Below are 16,460 nucleotides of genomic sequence, written 5' to 3'. Positions count from 1 at the left end.
TACTACTTAGCCTACAGGGTCAAAGAATGAAATTATCTCATTTAAGACAAAATGTAAGAAGTCGCTAACTCTCCAAAAAGGGACAACATAGGGTTCCAGAACGTTCCCGCCAGCCTGCCAAGGGAAGCCCAGAGAGGTGAGTCACAATAGCCCGAGACAAGCTTACCCGCAACCCTCCCCGTCACCCAGGGAGGGCGCGGGCGGGGTTCTTGGTCCGCCGCTGTCGCCCGCGCAGTCGCAGTGCGGCTCTTGAGCGCCGCGGCCTGGGAGAGAAGGGAGGAGGGACGAGTATACGCATGCGTCTATCCTGGGCCGCTACCTCTTAGACCCCGCGGGGTGCTCTGACGTCATTTCCTGCCGTAGGTAGACACTGTCTCCGGGTCGCGGTCATTTAGATCCCCAGTCTGGGTGACTTCTTGCAGCTGTCCGCCCCCTCCCCCTCCCCGCGGTACCTTGCACTTTTCTCCCTCCCTGTCCCTACCTAGTCCCTTTCGAGCCTTCTGCCCCTGATCGCTTGGGCTTGCTTCGCAGTCGCCTGCTGCTGTCGACAGGAGGTGGGTGAGGTGACGCAGACAGCCCCGTAGTTGCCCTCCCCGAAGTTGCCCTCCGTGTATTGCCTCACCACCTCTGCGGCCATCCGCGACTTTCGCACCTTCCGCCATTTTCCTGCCTGTGAGGGTGGATAGATCGCGCTCGGGTCTCGGCCTCCTTGGTGTCGGTGACCGCGGGGGCGACGGATTGCTTCTGGGGGTGTGAGGTGGGGAAGTTCGTGGTCACGGAATGCCTGTGGGGTTGTTGCTCAGTCAGTAACGGCAGGTGGGAGACGGACACATTGAGTGGAGGATGGAGTGCGGGAATCAGCGGTTATAGGCCGCTGGGGCTTCAATCCTTCTTTCTTTTGTATTAAGAGCTTAAAATGGTATTGTCTCAAGGGCCTTGTCTGCCCTGACAGTTTTCCGAGTGTTTCTAGGAAGGATGCTGTTGTGGGAAATAAGAGAGGTTCGTTTTTTTCGAATACGTTTGTAGGGTAGAAATAGATTATTCAGCAGGCTCCATCCATCCATGAATTCAGCTTACCCTTTTTATTCCTTTTCTGGATATAAGGGATTGGCATGTAGTAGGCCCTCATGGCTTATTGACTAAATGAATTAATTGTGTATGCCATTTCCTGTTTCCATGCAAATTGTTTTTAAAATGAGAATAATAATGATCCCGTGTAAATATTCTGTAAAATACAGTTATTTGATCTGTTGGTCTAAGTCCCAATATATGAGTTTTTTTTTTTTTAAAAAAGAACCAAATAAAAAAAATTTACAGTCTTGGAATTTTATGCCTTTTTAAAATATACTTGGGGAGGAAGGATATTTGGAGATACGGAGTTTGCTGTTAGCTTTACATCACAGGGTGAAGGATATGACGTCTTTGTTATTCCGTAATTTTAGAGTCCTCTTTTGTGGGAGAGGTTGAATGTTTCTGATGATTATTTTGTTTTTTAATATGGAAACTCAGAAATGACTTGAGATTTTTTTCTCTTCTGTTTTGGGGAATTATCCTAATCATTGGGCATAGATTTGCGAAACGACCAAAACATAAGATAATGTGAAAGAAACAGTTTCAGGAGGAAAAAATACGTATATTATTTTATTGATATCTTTTTGTATCTTGATATTAATAAAAAACAGTATAAACTTATAAAACGCTTATGCTTTTTCAATTAAGGAACTTAACCTGAATAGTGGGTCAAATTAATTAATAGGTCTGTTACTTTTTCATCTAGCTATTTTTATGTGAAGTATTTAAGATATGGTAGTGTGTAGTAAATATTTGTTGATTGATTGCTATGTAGACTAGTAGTTTTACTATAGCCTACATCTTAATTTACTTTGACCTATCTAGTGATGGTTTCTAATACTTAATATATGATGTTTTTGATACAGGAAAGATGAACGGGAGGGCTGATTTTCAAGAGCCGAGTGCAGAAGTTCCAAGACCAATTACCCGTAACTATCTATTAAGTATTTATAATTAGAAGCGCTTTCTATCTAAAGGAAATTTCACTGGCTTGAGTAACAGTGGCAGGTGGGCTGGCTTCATGGGCATGTGCAGACAGGCCCCCGTACTTGATTTCATGTTTCTACTCTTGAAATTCTGAATAATTTGGACAAGGAGACCCACGTTTTTTGGGGTTTTATTTATTTATTTATTTATTTGCAGTGGGCCCAGCACATTATGTTGCCAGTCCTGACAAGCAGATAGTAGCATTAACTGTTTGAAGTCAAAGTTTGTTAAAAATGTGTAAATGGCTGGGCGAGGTGGCTCATGTAATCCCAGCACTTTGGTAGGCCAAGATGGGTGGATCACCTGAGGTCAGGAGTTGGAGACTAGTCTGGGCAACATGGTGAAAACCCATCTCTATTAAAAATACAAAAAATTATCCTGGCATGGTGGTGGGTGCCTATAATCCCAGCTACTCGGAAGGCTGAAGCAGGAGAATCTCTTGAACCTGGGAGGCGGAGGTTGCAGTGAGACGAGATAGCGCCATTGCACTCCAGCCTGGGCTACACCGGTGAAACTCTGTCTCAAAAAAAAAAAAGTATAAACCAGTTGTTTTATTTTTTGAGTTAAAAAAAATGGTGTCGGGGAAAAAATGTATTCTTGTTTTTTTGTTTTTTGTTTTTTTGGGAAGAAAGAGAAAGAAAGAAAAAGAATAAAAAATAAAGAAAAAGAAAAAAAAAGAATAAAGGAAAGGAAGAAAGAGGAAGAGGGAGAGAGAACAGGGGTGTTGCTTTCCCCCCCAATTCTGGAGCCTAGAAGTTTGAGATCAAAGTGTTAGTAATTGGGTTTCTTTTGAGGCCCCTATGCTTGGCATATAGGTAACCATTCTTTCCCTGTGTCTGCACAAGGTCTTCCTTCTGTGTTTGTGTTCTAATTTTCTCTTATAAAGATACCAGTTACATTGCCCTTCAGAGCCCATTCTAATGACCTAATTTTCAATCTGTTTACCTCTTTAAAGGCACTGTCTCCAAATACAGTCTCATTCTATGACATACTGGGGTTAGATATTTAACATATGAATTTTACTGGGATACTATTCAGGCTGTAATAAGCAGGCAGGTCTACTAGCAATTAGTTTTTCAGTTTTTATTTATCTGGGCATGTCTTATTTCTCCTTCATTTTGGAAGGATAGTTTTGTCAGATATAGAATTCTTTTTTTCTCCTCCAATGCTTTAAATGTCATCCCACTGCCTCTGGCCTCCCTGTTTCTAATGAGAAATTAGATGTTAATATTATTGAAGATCTCTCATTTGTGATGAATTGCTTTTCTCGTACTGTTTTCAAGACTTTCTTTTTTTGATTAACTTTAAAAAAAAATGGTGTCTCGTTAATATTTAGGCTAAGATAATTTTTCAGACTTGGTTTTATTATGGGTAATTTAATGTTTTTTTTATTTTCCTTGTAAAAAGACATAGGGCCTGATTACATTCCAACAGAGGAAGAAAGGAGACTCTTTGCAGAATGCAATGATGAAAGCTTCTGGTTCAGATGTGAGTTCAATTTTCTAATTAATGTAATTTGATCCAAAATTTGTACCTGAAATTTTGGCCTGAATTTGAATCTGAAATTATAATAACTCTGTATAGAACAAATTGGCAAACTTTTTGCATAGTGTGATTGTTGTTAAAAGAGATGAAGGAAATAAAGGAATTGCATACATTTTAAAGTAATTATTTCCAGATTTTTGTAATCAAAACGATGAGGTAATTTTGTTGATAATAGTAATAGTTAGAATTTACTGTATGTACATAAGTTATATAAAAACAACCCAACAAGCTTGATATCTATTATTACCCTCACTTTACAGGTGAGGGAATTGAGGTTTAGAGATGTTAATTAGTAACAACACTTAGTGTTACACAGGTGATAAATTACGATGTTTGGAGTTGAGACTAGGTCTGTCTGAAACAGATTTTACTCTTAATGCTTTTAACCATAACAGGTTAGTTCCCATTTTATCATTGTGAAATGTTGTTATACTACCAGCTCTTGTTTTCTGACTAGAGAATTATATATATTTGTGTATATATGTTAAGATTTTATTTTTTAAAGACAGAGATTGTTGGAAGCAATACACAAAATATAATCTTAGTATTGAACAAAGAACTGGAAGAAAAGAAAAAAATAAAACAAAAAAAGAAAAAAACGAAAAATAAAAGAAAATGAACTGGTATTGCTTTACTTGGAAACTGTAATCCTTTCAGGTAAGGTAATTATAACAAAAAAGAAGGATGGATTTTTGTTTTTTTGAGACAGAGTTTTGCTTTTGTAGTCCAGGCTGGAGTGCAGTGGCATAATCTCTGCTCACTGCAACCTCCACCTCCTGGGTTCAAGGGATTCTCCTGCTTCAGCCTCCCAGGTAGCTGGGATTACAGGTGTGTGCAACCATGCCCAGCAAATTTTTGTATTTTTAGTAGAGATGGGTTTTCACCTTGTTGGCCAGGCTGGTCTCAAACTCCTGACCTCAGGTGATCCAGCCACCTCGGCATCCCAAAGTGCTGGGATTACAGGCATGAGTCACCTCGCCTGGCAAATTTTTTTTTTTCAAAAGGCAACTTGGCTGGTCATGGTGCCTCATGCCTATAATCACAGAACTTTGGGAGGCCGAGGCAGGAGGATCGCTTGAGCCCAGGACTTCAAGACCAGCCTGGGCAACATAGTGAAAGAGGCCTCATCTCTACCAAAAATGAAAGAAATTAGCTGGATGTGGTGGTACATGGCTGTAGTTGCAACCACTTGGGAGGCTGAGAATGAGGCCGGAGGATCCCTTGAGCTGGGTAGATAGAGGCTGCTGCAGTGAGTTATGATCACATCACTGCATTCCAGCCTGGGTGACAGAGCCAGACCCTGTATCAAAGAAAAGAGAAAAAGGAAAAAAAGGGCAACTTAAGCCATTATGGACGATGTGCATTTTCATCAGTCAGCCTGATATGTATGCTTAAAGTGTGCAAGATGTGCAAGGTACCTGTTGGGAAGATAAGTTTTATGAAAGGACAGTCTTTGTCCTGAAGTAGTTTTCTTTTTTCTTCTCTTTTTGTTTTGTTTTTGAGACAGTGTCTCACTCTGTTGCCCAGGCTAGAGTGCAGTGGTACCATCTCTGCTCACTGCAACATCCTTCTCCTGAGTTCAAGTGATTCTTCTGCCATAGTGTCTCGAGTAGCTGGGACTACAGGTGCACGCCTCCATGCCTAGCTAATTTTTGTATTTTTAGTAGATACGGGGTTTCACCATGTTGGCGAGGCTGATCTCGAACCCCTGACCTCGGTTGATTTGCCTGCCTGGGCCTCCCAAAGGGCTGGGATTACAGGTGTGAGCCACCAGGCCTGGCCCCAAAGAAGGTTTATATGTGGTGAGACAAAGCTGTAATATGTGAAACAGAGATTAAGTTTGTAACCGCAGAAGACTTTTTAAGGAGATAAGTAGAATTGACTTACTGAAATTGAAACATTTGAATAACTTGAAATTTTAAAATTCAAAATTTTCTGAAAATTTTATTGAATTTCAATTTGTTAAAAACTGAAGCCTCTGTCAATTTTACAATTGTCTTTTTATGTAATGTAAGGTAGAATGCCTGAGTTGGAAAGAGACTTTTATTTGTTAAGTAAACAATACTGGAATAACTTTATAATAAGACTATAAGCTGGGCATCGTGGCTCACAACTATAATCCCAACACCTTGGTTTGGTTTGGTTTTTGGTTTTGTAGATACTGGGTTTCTCCATGTTGCCCAGGCTGATCTTGAACCCCTGGGCTCAAATGATCTACCTGTCTTGGCCTCTCAAAATGGTCGGATTTCAAGCATGAGCCACTGCACCTGGCCCCAGAACTTTGGGTGGCTGAGGCAGGAGGATTGCCTGAGACCAGGAGTTTGAGATCAGCCTTGGCAACATGGTGTGGCCCTGTCTCTATCCTCCCCCTACAAAAGATTAATAATAAGTAGATAAATGAAGAGGAAAGGTGGAGTAGCATTTGGATGAAAGGAGTAGTGAACAAAGGCAGAGTTTGCAATAACTTGATCTCTCCTAGAGCCATGAGCCTGAATTGATTGGAACAGAAGTCTTTCATTGAGGATAGAACATAAAACATAGTAATGAATTAAAGATTTGATTCATTATATCATTTAGGTTCATAAGCAGAGTGGGGGTGATATGTAAGGTTTTTTTTAAGAAAGGTTAGTTAACAGTGTGCAAGATGGGTAGAAAGGTGACAAATTGTATTTGGTGAAATCTGTTATGAGCTTTTGGCAGTAACCTTAGGCATATGTATGTAGTCATTGATGAGATAAAGTTGAATATTGTGTCATTTGGACTGGAAAAGATGAGCTGGCAACGAAAGACTTTTTTAAAGGACAAATAATAGGATTTTTTAAGAAGCTCAACTAAGGCAGAATGAAGGAATGGTAAGAGGAAAGAAATAGTTTTAAGATAACCAGCTTAGGAGACTCAATAATGATGATACTGCTGAATAAAGGTTCAGTTAGAAGGAGTTCTTGTTTGAAGAGGGAAATGAGTTTAGTTCAGACATTTTGAATTCATGGTGCAACATTTGATTGTGGAAGATTTGTAAGCAACTGGAGATAGAAACAAAGTATAGATGAAAAATTAGGGTTTATTGTGGAGTTGTGTTGGTGAATTCACCTACAAATTAAGTGTAGAGATAAAAGCATAAAACTGTTAATAGTTTCTGCCATGTGATTAATACTTAGGAATGATAGAATAAAGAATAAAGTTTGGGTGGTACCATGGATAAGGGAACAAGTGATGGTGGAAGAATCAACAGAGACCAAGAGCAGTTAGGAAGATAACACGAGCTCTGATAGAATCCTTATTATTTTATCCACCAATATTCAGAGACTTGCAGATGTTTCAAGCTAAAAAGAATCTGAGTAAGAATTAGGTGATGATGTCCATCTTAATTTATGATGACTGTGCAGTTGAGAATAATTGTTTTAGATGCATAGTCATCATAAATTAAGGACTTCTATAAAAGTTTCATGGCTCATAGAATGGGAATAATTTCTTTTTCTTTTCCTTTTTTTTTTTTTTGTGACTGGGTTTCACTCTTGTCATCCAGGCTGTAGTGCAATGGCACGATCTTGGCTCACTGCAAACTCCACCTCCCGGGTTCAAGCAGTTTTCCTGCCTCAGCCTTCTGAGTAGCTGGGATTACAAGTGCCTGCCACCATGCCCAGCTAATTTTTGTATTTTTAGTAGAGACGGATGTTGGCCAGGCTGGTGTTGAATTCCCAACCTCAGGTGATCCGCCTGCCTCAGCCTCCCAAAGTGCTGGGTTTACAGGTATGAGTCACTGTGCCTGGCCAGAATGGGAGGAATTTCTTAGAGAACTTGGCTATATACTCTGGCTACAGTTTTGTTTTTGTTTTTGTTTTTTTTTCAATCTATGACAATTGTGTAGAGTAGATAGGATAAAATGATCTGTTTTCAAGTCTCAATGACACAGGATTAAGAAAAAGACAAGTCTGATAGAGAGGGTTTGGGACTGTTATAATGTTGGCCTAATGGCTAGATAGATGCTAAGGTGTCCAGATTTATTTCTGGCTGATAAATGTATGCTGTTGCACATGTTTAACATTCTAAATAGCTATGACAGGATTATGCCAAAAGTACATTAAAGAGCAGTGAACAATAATCAGGATGCCCATATATACCAGACTCTTAATAGTGGGACATGTGGTGTATGAACAGTACAAAGCTAAGTAATTTCTTTGTGCATCTAAACAGATAAGTCACAAGTTGAAAAGACAAAAGCAGCCAGGCACGGTGGCTCACGCCTGTAATCCCAGCACTTTGGGAGGCTGAGGTGGGCCCATCACCTGAGGTCAGGAGTTTGAGACCAGCCTGACTAATATGGTAAAACCCCATCTCTATTAAAACTACAAAAATTAGTGGGGTGTGGTGGCAGGCACCCGTAGTCCCAGCTACTTGGGAGGCTGAGACAGGAGAATTGGTTGAACCCTGGAGATGGAGGTTGCAGTGAGCTGAGATCGTGCCATTGCATTCCAGCCTGGGTGACAGAGTGAGACTCTGTCTCCAAAAAAAAAAAAGAATATGAACTCTGCGGCCTGATTGGCTGGATTCAAATCCCAGCTCCGCACATAGTAGCTGTGAGATTTTGGGCAAGTTCCTGAGGTCTGTGTGCCTCAGTTTCCTTATCTATAAAATAGGGATAACTGCCTATCTCATGAAATTGTTATAGGGATTAATGCAATTTAATTGTCAAAGTGTTGACTATCTTTATTAAATAGCTATTAATGTTCCTGTGATTAATGAAATAAAAATTTCTATTGACTACAGTTACGAATATAGAGTAACTTTTTGTTACTGTGAGGGGAGAAGAGTTCAAAGAATTGTAGGGGCTCTTGTACATATTGAATATAGTTTGGGACTGTGGTAATAATGTGCACTAGGCTTTGGTCAGCAGTGTTACTGATTTGCCTATGGAAACAGATTATTTAACAAAATAGAAGTTACATACTGCAGTGGAAAAGGCCACTGACCGAGGGGAGTCAGGAGACTTGGGTTCTGATCCCAGCACTACCACAAACTAACCAGCTGTGTTGCTTAGTCTTTTCTGGCTATCAATGTACTCTGTCTTTTCTGGGTATCAATGACTTGTCTTTTTTGGGTATCAATGTACTCTGATTGGAATGAGGACTGGATAATCTCTGAAACCTCTTTCAGTCTTACCATTGTCTTTTTCTATGACATAAAGTAGAATACCTGAGTTGGAATAAGACCTTAGGTCTAATCCATTATCCCTGTATAGCATGAGAAGCTATGCAAAGACATTGTGGTGAATGGCAGAACTAGTATCTCCTCAAGCAGACTCTTATTCTGCATTAAATGGGGAAAGCATTATCCATTGTAGAAATGGCCAGCTAACTCATTGCCTTTTATCCTTATATGATTCTTCAGTGCTTCATGTTGCAATCCTTGAGTGAAGCTGAAGGAGAAAAATGATTGCAAATTGTACTGGTGCTGTAATTAAAAGGGATTTGTCCTTTGCAAAACCTTAAATGATAATACATGAAGGCATTCTAACCAGCCAACATTAAAGAAACCATATTTCCAGCAAAGGTAAAATCTGTTAGTAAGTAGGATAGCATGAATTCGAACCTTAGCATTTGTACAGTTTATGTCTGATGGCAAAGTTAATGCCCTGTTCCAAAGTGATAGATTTTAATCATGAAATCTCTCTAATAATTCAAATGTTTTACTTACTTTGGTTCTTAAATTGTCCATATATGGTTTAGACCACAGTTGAATGAACTAGCCTGTGGATCAAATCTGTTTTTGTATGTGTGAGAATTGTTTTTATATTTTAAAATGGTTAAGAGGCTGGATGCAGTGGCTCACGCCTGTAATCCCAACACTTTGGGAGGCTAAGGTGGGCTGATTGCTTGAGCCCAGGAGTTCAAGACCAGCCTGGGCAACATCTTGAAACCTCATCTCTACAGAAACAAAACAAAACAAAAACCAATGAAAAATTAGCCAGGCATGGTGGCGCATGCCTGCAGTCCCAGCCACATGGGACACTGAAGCAGGAGGATCATCTGAGCCCGAGGTGTGGTGAGATGAGGTTGCACAACTGCACTCCAGCCCTGGTGATAGAGTAAGACCCTGTGTAAAAAAATAAAAAATAATGGTTAAGAAAAAAAATAAAAGGAGAAGAATATTTCATTACATGTGAAAAGTACTTAACGCAATTCGTATTTTTGCATTTATAAATAAAGTTTTCTTGGAACACTGCTGTGTTCATGTGTTTTTGGATTGTCTCTGGATTATTTTGCATTAAAATGGCAGTTGGGTAACTGGGACAGAGATTGTCCCACAAAACCCAAAATATTTGCCATCTGGCTCTTCATAGAACTTGTTTGTCAACCTCAGGTCTGGAACAGCACCTGTCCATTGTGGCAGCCAGTAGCCAAATGTAGCAATTTAACTTTAAAATAACTTACAGTGAAAGGATATAAAGCAAAATCATCAAGAGAAAAGGGAGCATGGAGTGAAGTCCAGAGGAAACCAAGTAGTAACAAGACTTCTCTCCCCAGGGAGAGAATTCCTGGGAAGGGTTGATTTCTCTAACAGCCAGTGGTAACAATGTGTGAAGTTTTATCTACCAGGGAAATTCTTTAGAGACTCAGTGCCCTTGGTTTTTATTGAAGACTAGTCACTTATGTACCCTCTGCCTAACAGGTACCAAAATTCGAGACTCCCAGAATGAAAGCAGGTGTTTGGCATGAACTGTATTTGTACAAACACTTTGGGCACAGTGAGCTACTTACACATATTCAATGTGGGGAACTGCTTACCAGTCAATTACCTAGACCAAATTCATCACAGGGTTGGTCACTCAAAAATTAGCTTACATCATCACAAAAATTCCATTAGTGCTAATGAAGAAAACAGTGATGGATAGCTGTTTTTAAGTTATAACCCTCTTTGAGATTACAAGAGTTCTGGATTTTTTTACTTTGAGTTGTAGGCATATATAGATGTAATATTTTAATATTCTTTAATAAGTTCACTAGTTTAGAACAAAGAACATTAAGGCCAGGCAGAGTGACTCACGTCTGTAATCCCAGCACTTTGGGAGGCCAAGGAGGGCGGATCACAAGGTCAGGATTTCGAGACCAGCCTGGCCAATATGGTGAAACTCCGTCTCCACTAAAAATACAAAAAAATTAGCTGGGCATGGTAGTGCATGCCTGTAATCCCAGCTGGGGAGGCTGAGGCGGGAGAATTGTTTGAACTTGGGAGGCAGAGGTTGCAGTGAGCTGAGATAGCGCCACTGCACTCCAGCCTGGGTGATAAAGCAAGACTCCACGTCAAAAACAAAAAACGTTAGTGTTTAAAATAGGTGCTTTTTAATTTTTGCCTCAGCCACCTTGATTACGGTCAAATATATTTTGTATTTTGGTTCACAGGGCGTAACACAGAGCTTAAAAGCTTGAGATCTGGTATCAGGCAGATTTTATTAGAATCTGCAAACCGACCATTCAGCTAGTTTGGCCTTGAGCAAATTAATTAACATCTCTAAGCTTCAGTTTCCTTATCTTTAAAAGGGTGGTAATAGCATAAGCTACCTTATAGAAATATGATAAAAAGTATAATAAATGAGATAATGCACATAAAGTGCTTAGCATGATGCACAGAATTTAGTCATTATTCAGTAGTGGCTCTTATTTGTAACTTGTTTCTTGCCTCTCCCTCATTAACTTTTTCCCCTTCTCTAACTTTTCCCCCTCCTCTAACTTCTTCCCCCTTCTCTAACTTCAGAAGTAACTTTTAGTCAGTTCTGCTGTTGTTGTCTTAGTTGATGCTATTAATGAACAGCTGGCTATTTGGAACCTAAGCCTAAATGGTTCATTAATTATATTGTTTAATATTTTGTGATGTTTCCTTAAATTTAAAATGCTCCTTTAATTTTTCTACTATGTATACAATAAAGATCTTAGTTTTGCAGTATACTTCCTAGATGGTTTTACTGATACTCATTTATTTAATGAACTGAAGACAAAATCTTTTCCTTTCTTTGATGTTGACAAGGTCTTTTTCCTCCTATAGCTGTGCCTTTGGCTGCAACAAGTATGTTGATTACTCAAGGATTAATTAGTAAAGGTAAATATTTAAACTTTGAATTTATTTAGCATTTTGGATACCATGTTTGTTTTGTGATATTTTCTAGATTTTTAGAAGAAGTAAAGATAACAGTGTATTATATTAAACATTACATAAAAATTCATTGATTAATTTCTACAGAGCATTTTTAAACGTTTTGTCTCTATGGATCCACTGACCCAAATATTGTGACTTGAGAATTTCTACTGCACTGATAGCATCATTAACAACCTACAAGAGCAAGAAAGTAACTAAACACCAGCATTAGCGGGGCAGACCTGGTCTAGGTGGGCCAGTAGCAACATTATCACCTAGGAGCTTGTTAGAATGCACATTCATGGGGACCTGGAGTCTGTGTTATTGTTTTTTTGTTGTTTGTTTTTTTTGGTTTGTTTGTTTTTTGAGATGGAGTCTCGCTGTGTAGCCCAGGCTGGAGTGCAGTGGTGCGATCTTGGCTTACTGCAACCTCTCCCTCCCGGGTCTCGGTTCAAGCAGTTCTCCTGCCTCAGCCTCCCAAGTAGCTGGGATTGCAGTCATGAGCCACCATGCCCAGCTGATTTTTGTATTTTTTAGTAGAGACAGGGTTTCATCATGTTGGCCAGTCGGATCTTGAACTCCTGTCCTCGTGATCCATCCGCCTCGGCCTCCCAAAGTGCTGGGATTACAGGCATAAGCCACCAAGCCCAGCCTGGACTCTGTGTTTTAACAAACTCCAAGTGACTATTATATAATGATTTAAAGGTCAGTAAACCAGCTTTCTAGACCAGCTTTGATCACCTAGGGAGATGAGTCGAGGTGAGTTAGCATTATTTAAAAAATTAGAACCTCAGGGATCTGGCAGGTGATCTATTTTTATACAAGCCCCTGAGGAGACCTTCTTGTCCTAAAGTCTGTTGGCTCAAATAGTACAGTGTATTCATGTGGAATTGAGTTTAGATTGAGTATGAAATGTCTCGAGTCCTGCATTTAAAATTTAGTGGAGTAAGCAGTAGAGTTGCTCATTTTATTTACTTCATGAACTATCTACCTGGTAATGGGAAGGTGTCCCAGAAAAGGATGGTGACCTTAGGTTGGCCTGGAGGCCTATTGTTTTAATTAACTGGCTTCTTCAAAAATGTGACTATGATTGGAAGTTTTAGCCTCTTTACATTAGGATATGAGGTATGGTACTTAGTAGTTTTGGCACAATTAGTTGATAGAAATAGTTTTGGAGGGAAATGAGAGGATTTTTGGGGTAAATAATTATTTAAAGAACTTCTGATGGACTTTATTACAATATAGTACCATGACAAAAATCTTAAACATGGAAGCAAGTCAAGATATCTATGCATTTATATGTCCTTAAGACCAAGCTGTTTTATAGACTGAGATTGGTTCTGTATTGTGAAACAAAATCAAAACAAAACTTTGAATTACATTTCTTTATAGGGAAAATTGGCACAGGGATGAAATTAGTGTTTATTATTGTTCTGCTTCTTTTATCTATTTTAAGCCAGTGTGTTATTTAATAATGATTGGAGCTAGGTATGCAGAAGGTTATACAAAAGAAATTTACGAGCTCCTAATAGGTCATTGAAGGAAACAAATGATGTGAACATATGTTGAAGCAAATAGAAAATTGAATTACATACTTAATCAGCTACTAAATTGCAGAGTAGGGACCCTAAGAGTTGTAGGTGTTCAAAGAAGAAAGATCTTTGTAGGGCTGCTGTAATCAAGGAAGGTTTCTTGAAAGAAGTGGATTTGGAAAGATGGGCAGGATTTACATTAAAAGAGAAGAAAGAACCTGCCAGGAAGGAGGGACCTGATGATCAAGACAAATAGGCATGACTTTTGGGAGAGGTAATCAGGACTGAGCTGAAGAGGCAAAATCACGCAGGGAGGAGTGAAAACTCCATTAAATAGCTGAAGTAGAGCTAGGAGAAATTATAATTTGGATTAGGTTATGAAGAGGGGAAAGTGTTTTTAGAGATTATGGATTTAGGTGCAGTTGAAGACTTTGTACTACTGAAGGTAAGGCAGAAGTGGTAAAAAGTGGGAGAGACTTTAAGACAAGAATTCAGTATCCACCAAGACATTTTGCATTTAATTAGAATCCCTGACATTTTGTTCATTGGTCCTTTTGTATCTGTGTGTTGGTTCCAGGACCCTCCAGAGGATACCAAAATCCACAAAAGCTTAAGTCTCTGATGTAAAATGGACTAGTAAAGTATACATGCATATCTGCCTGTATACTTTAAATCATCTCTAGATTTCTTATAATACCTAAGAGTATGTAAACACTACATAAACAGTTGTTGTACTGTATTGTTTAGGGAATAATGACAAGATAAAAGTCTGTGCATATTTAGTATAGATGCAGTTTTTTTTCCTGAATATTTTCTATCTGCAGTTGGTTGCAGAACGCACGCAAACAGAGGGCTGCTTGTGTCTGCTTTCATCCACAGTGCATCATACTCCACATGGTCTTAGCTGCTGCCTCTGTTTCTTCCTGATCTGTCAAAACCATTTATACGTGTTCAGGTCTCCTCTAACTTGAGAACATTAAAAAAAAAAAAAAAAAACTTCCCTCATTTATTTTTCCAGCTACTCCCAACTGCCTCATATTTGAAGCCAGACTTCATGAATGAACACTTCACTTTTTACTTCTTTTAACCCATTGCAGTCCTTGTGAGACTATCCATATATTCTACCATTTATTGGGACTTTTCAAAAGGTTACCAACACAACCTCTTTACTGCTTAAATATGATGGTTAGTTTTTGTTACTGACCGGCGTTAAAGACCTTTAACCAGTTTTTCTTGAAATAATTCTATTCTCTTGGCTTTCATGATGTCATATTCCTAAGATTTTTCTCCCACCTCAGGCGATTCCTTTGTTGTTTCATGTTTTTTGAGTGTCTGATATGTACTATACATCGTTATATAGCACTAAACAACAAAAAGTCATGACCTCTTGGTGCTTACATTCTTATATGAGTTTTCTTTATCTGCTTGTTTTGGAAATGCTGGTGTTACTGTATTCTGGATATAGTATATAATATAGATGGCCCTTCTATAGGCCCCTCAAACTGAACTCATCATTTTCCCCAAAACAAATTCCTCTTTTCTTTTCATGACTGAGTGGCATTAGTACTATCCAGAAAACTGGGACATTTTCCTTCACTTCTATCTCTTATCTGCCTTGTCCAATTAATGTCTTTTAGCTCTTAAATGTCTTTATTAACTATCTACCTCCATCTGTACTGCCACTATAATTAATGCAACCATATGTCACAAAGAGTATTGTAGGAACCTTCAACAAATCTGTTTGCCTCCATTCTTGCTGCTACTTAGGAAGATAAGCTGTTTCTAGTACCTGACAGAGGGCATAGTTAGCGCACATAGTACTCAAATATTTGAGGGGATGAGTAGCAACCATCACACTATTCTCTTTGTCTTAACACTCTCTCTAGACTGTAAATTCCATGAGAGTAAAGGGCATGTCTTGTTTCCTGTTAATATCCAGTATTTAGTGTCTTTATGTTGTAAGTAGTCTATAACTAGTTGATGACAGAATGAAGGAACAACTTTATTTGTTTTATTTTATTTTTCTTTTCTTTTTTGGATTCTCCTCAGAAGTGAGACTTTCAAATATTTTATTTTATTTTTGAGATGGAGTCTTGCTCTGTCACCAGGCTGGAGTGCAGTGGTGCAATCTCGGCTCACTACAATCTCCGCCTCCCAGGTTCAAGTGATTTTTCTGCCTCAGCTTCCTGAGTAGCAGGGACTACAGGCATGTGTCACCACGCCCAGCTAATTTTTGTATTTTTAGTACAGACAGGGTTTCACCATGTTGGCCAGGATGGTCTTGATCTCTTAACCTCGTGATCCTCCTGCCTCGGCCTCCCAAAGTGTTGGGGTTACAGGCGTGAGCCACCGTGCCTGATTGGAACAACTTTTTAATGTAAAAATACAGACGTTCTTATCATTTTCCTTTTTCTCTTATCATCCCAGTGGTATAAATGAAGGAACTGAGGCTAATGGCACAGATTAGTTGTCTGTTTTTGTTTTAATTACATGAAATCATACACTGAGGTATTCTTTTATGTAAATTCTTTCAACATTATGAGATTCATCCAGTAGCATGCTGGAACTGGTTTGTACTGGCTCCTGAGAATTGGTTAAGTTTTCAGAAACTTCGGCAAGCTGATTTTTTTTTTTTGAGACGGATTTTCGCTCTTGTTACCCAGGCTGGAGTGCAATGGCGTGATCTCGGCTCACCGCAACCTCCGCCTCCTGGGTTCAGGCAATTCTCCTGCCTCAGCCTCCTGAGTAACTGGGATTACAGGCATGCGCCACCATGCCCAGCTGATTTTTTGTATTTTTAGTAGAGACAGGGTTTCACCATGTTGACCAGGATGGTCTCGATCTCTTGACCTCGTGATCCACCCGCCTCGGCCTCCCAGGCAAGCTGATTTTTAAAGTGTTGGGGTCTTTATACCATGGAAACTGACAGATCTTAAAATTAGAGCTTATTATAGGGAGTTTACCAGCACATCACTGCATTTATCCACCTTGTTGCCATATAGGTTTCCTCCATGTAAATACACCAGTTTATCTGTATTAACTGTACATTGATAATTGGTAGCTTTCAGTTTTGACTATTACAATTAGTTCTGCGAAGAATGTGGTACTTTTGATAGACATTTTGCTGGGTCATAGATTTTGTATATATTTATTTAGCTTTAGTCGATATTGCTAAACTATTTAGACCGATTTATA

At 39.2% G+C, this 16,460-nt stretch overlaps 1 protein-coding gene across 11 annotated transcripts in view; it reads left to right on the top strand.

Annotated features, from left to right (window-relative positions):
• Positions 1-310: 310 nt before the first annotated feature.
• Positions 311-16,460, top strand: part of OCIAD1 (OCIA domain containing 1) — a 30,262-nt gene continuing 14,112 nt past the window's right edge. For 3 of the 11 annotated variants that reach the window (XM_017540294.2, XM_017540289.2, XM_017540296.2), the window contains exons 1-4: positions 350-554; positions 1,938-2,000; positions 3,466-3,546; positions 11,644-11,697. In XM_017540294.2, coding sequence (XP_017395783.1) covers positions 1,943-2,000; positions 3,466-3,546; positions 11,644-11,697 — 193 coding nt within the window. In that variant the 5' untranslated portion in view covers positions 350-554; positions 1,938-1,942. Of the gene's footprint in view, positions 817-1,937; positions 2,001-3,465; positions 3,547-11,643; positions 11,698-16,460 lie in introns of all 11 variants that reach the window. The other 8 variants (XM_037742639.1, XM_017540295.2, XM_017540290.2 and 5 more) reach the window with 5 other exon arrangements.

Source organism: Cebus imitator, unplaced genomic scaffold (assembly GCF_001604975.1).
Source record: "Cebus imitator isolate Cc_AM_T3 unplaced genomic scaffold, Cebus_imitator-1.0 Scaffold124, whole genome shotgun sequence".
Classification (NCBI taxonomy): domain Eukaryota; kingdom Metazoa; phylum Chordata; class Mammalia; order Primates; family Cebidae; genus Cebus; species Cebus imitator.
Note: the sequence above shows the minus strand (reverse complement) of the source record. Positions and strands in the feature narration are given on the sequence as shown.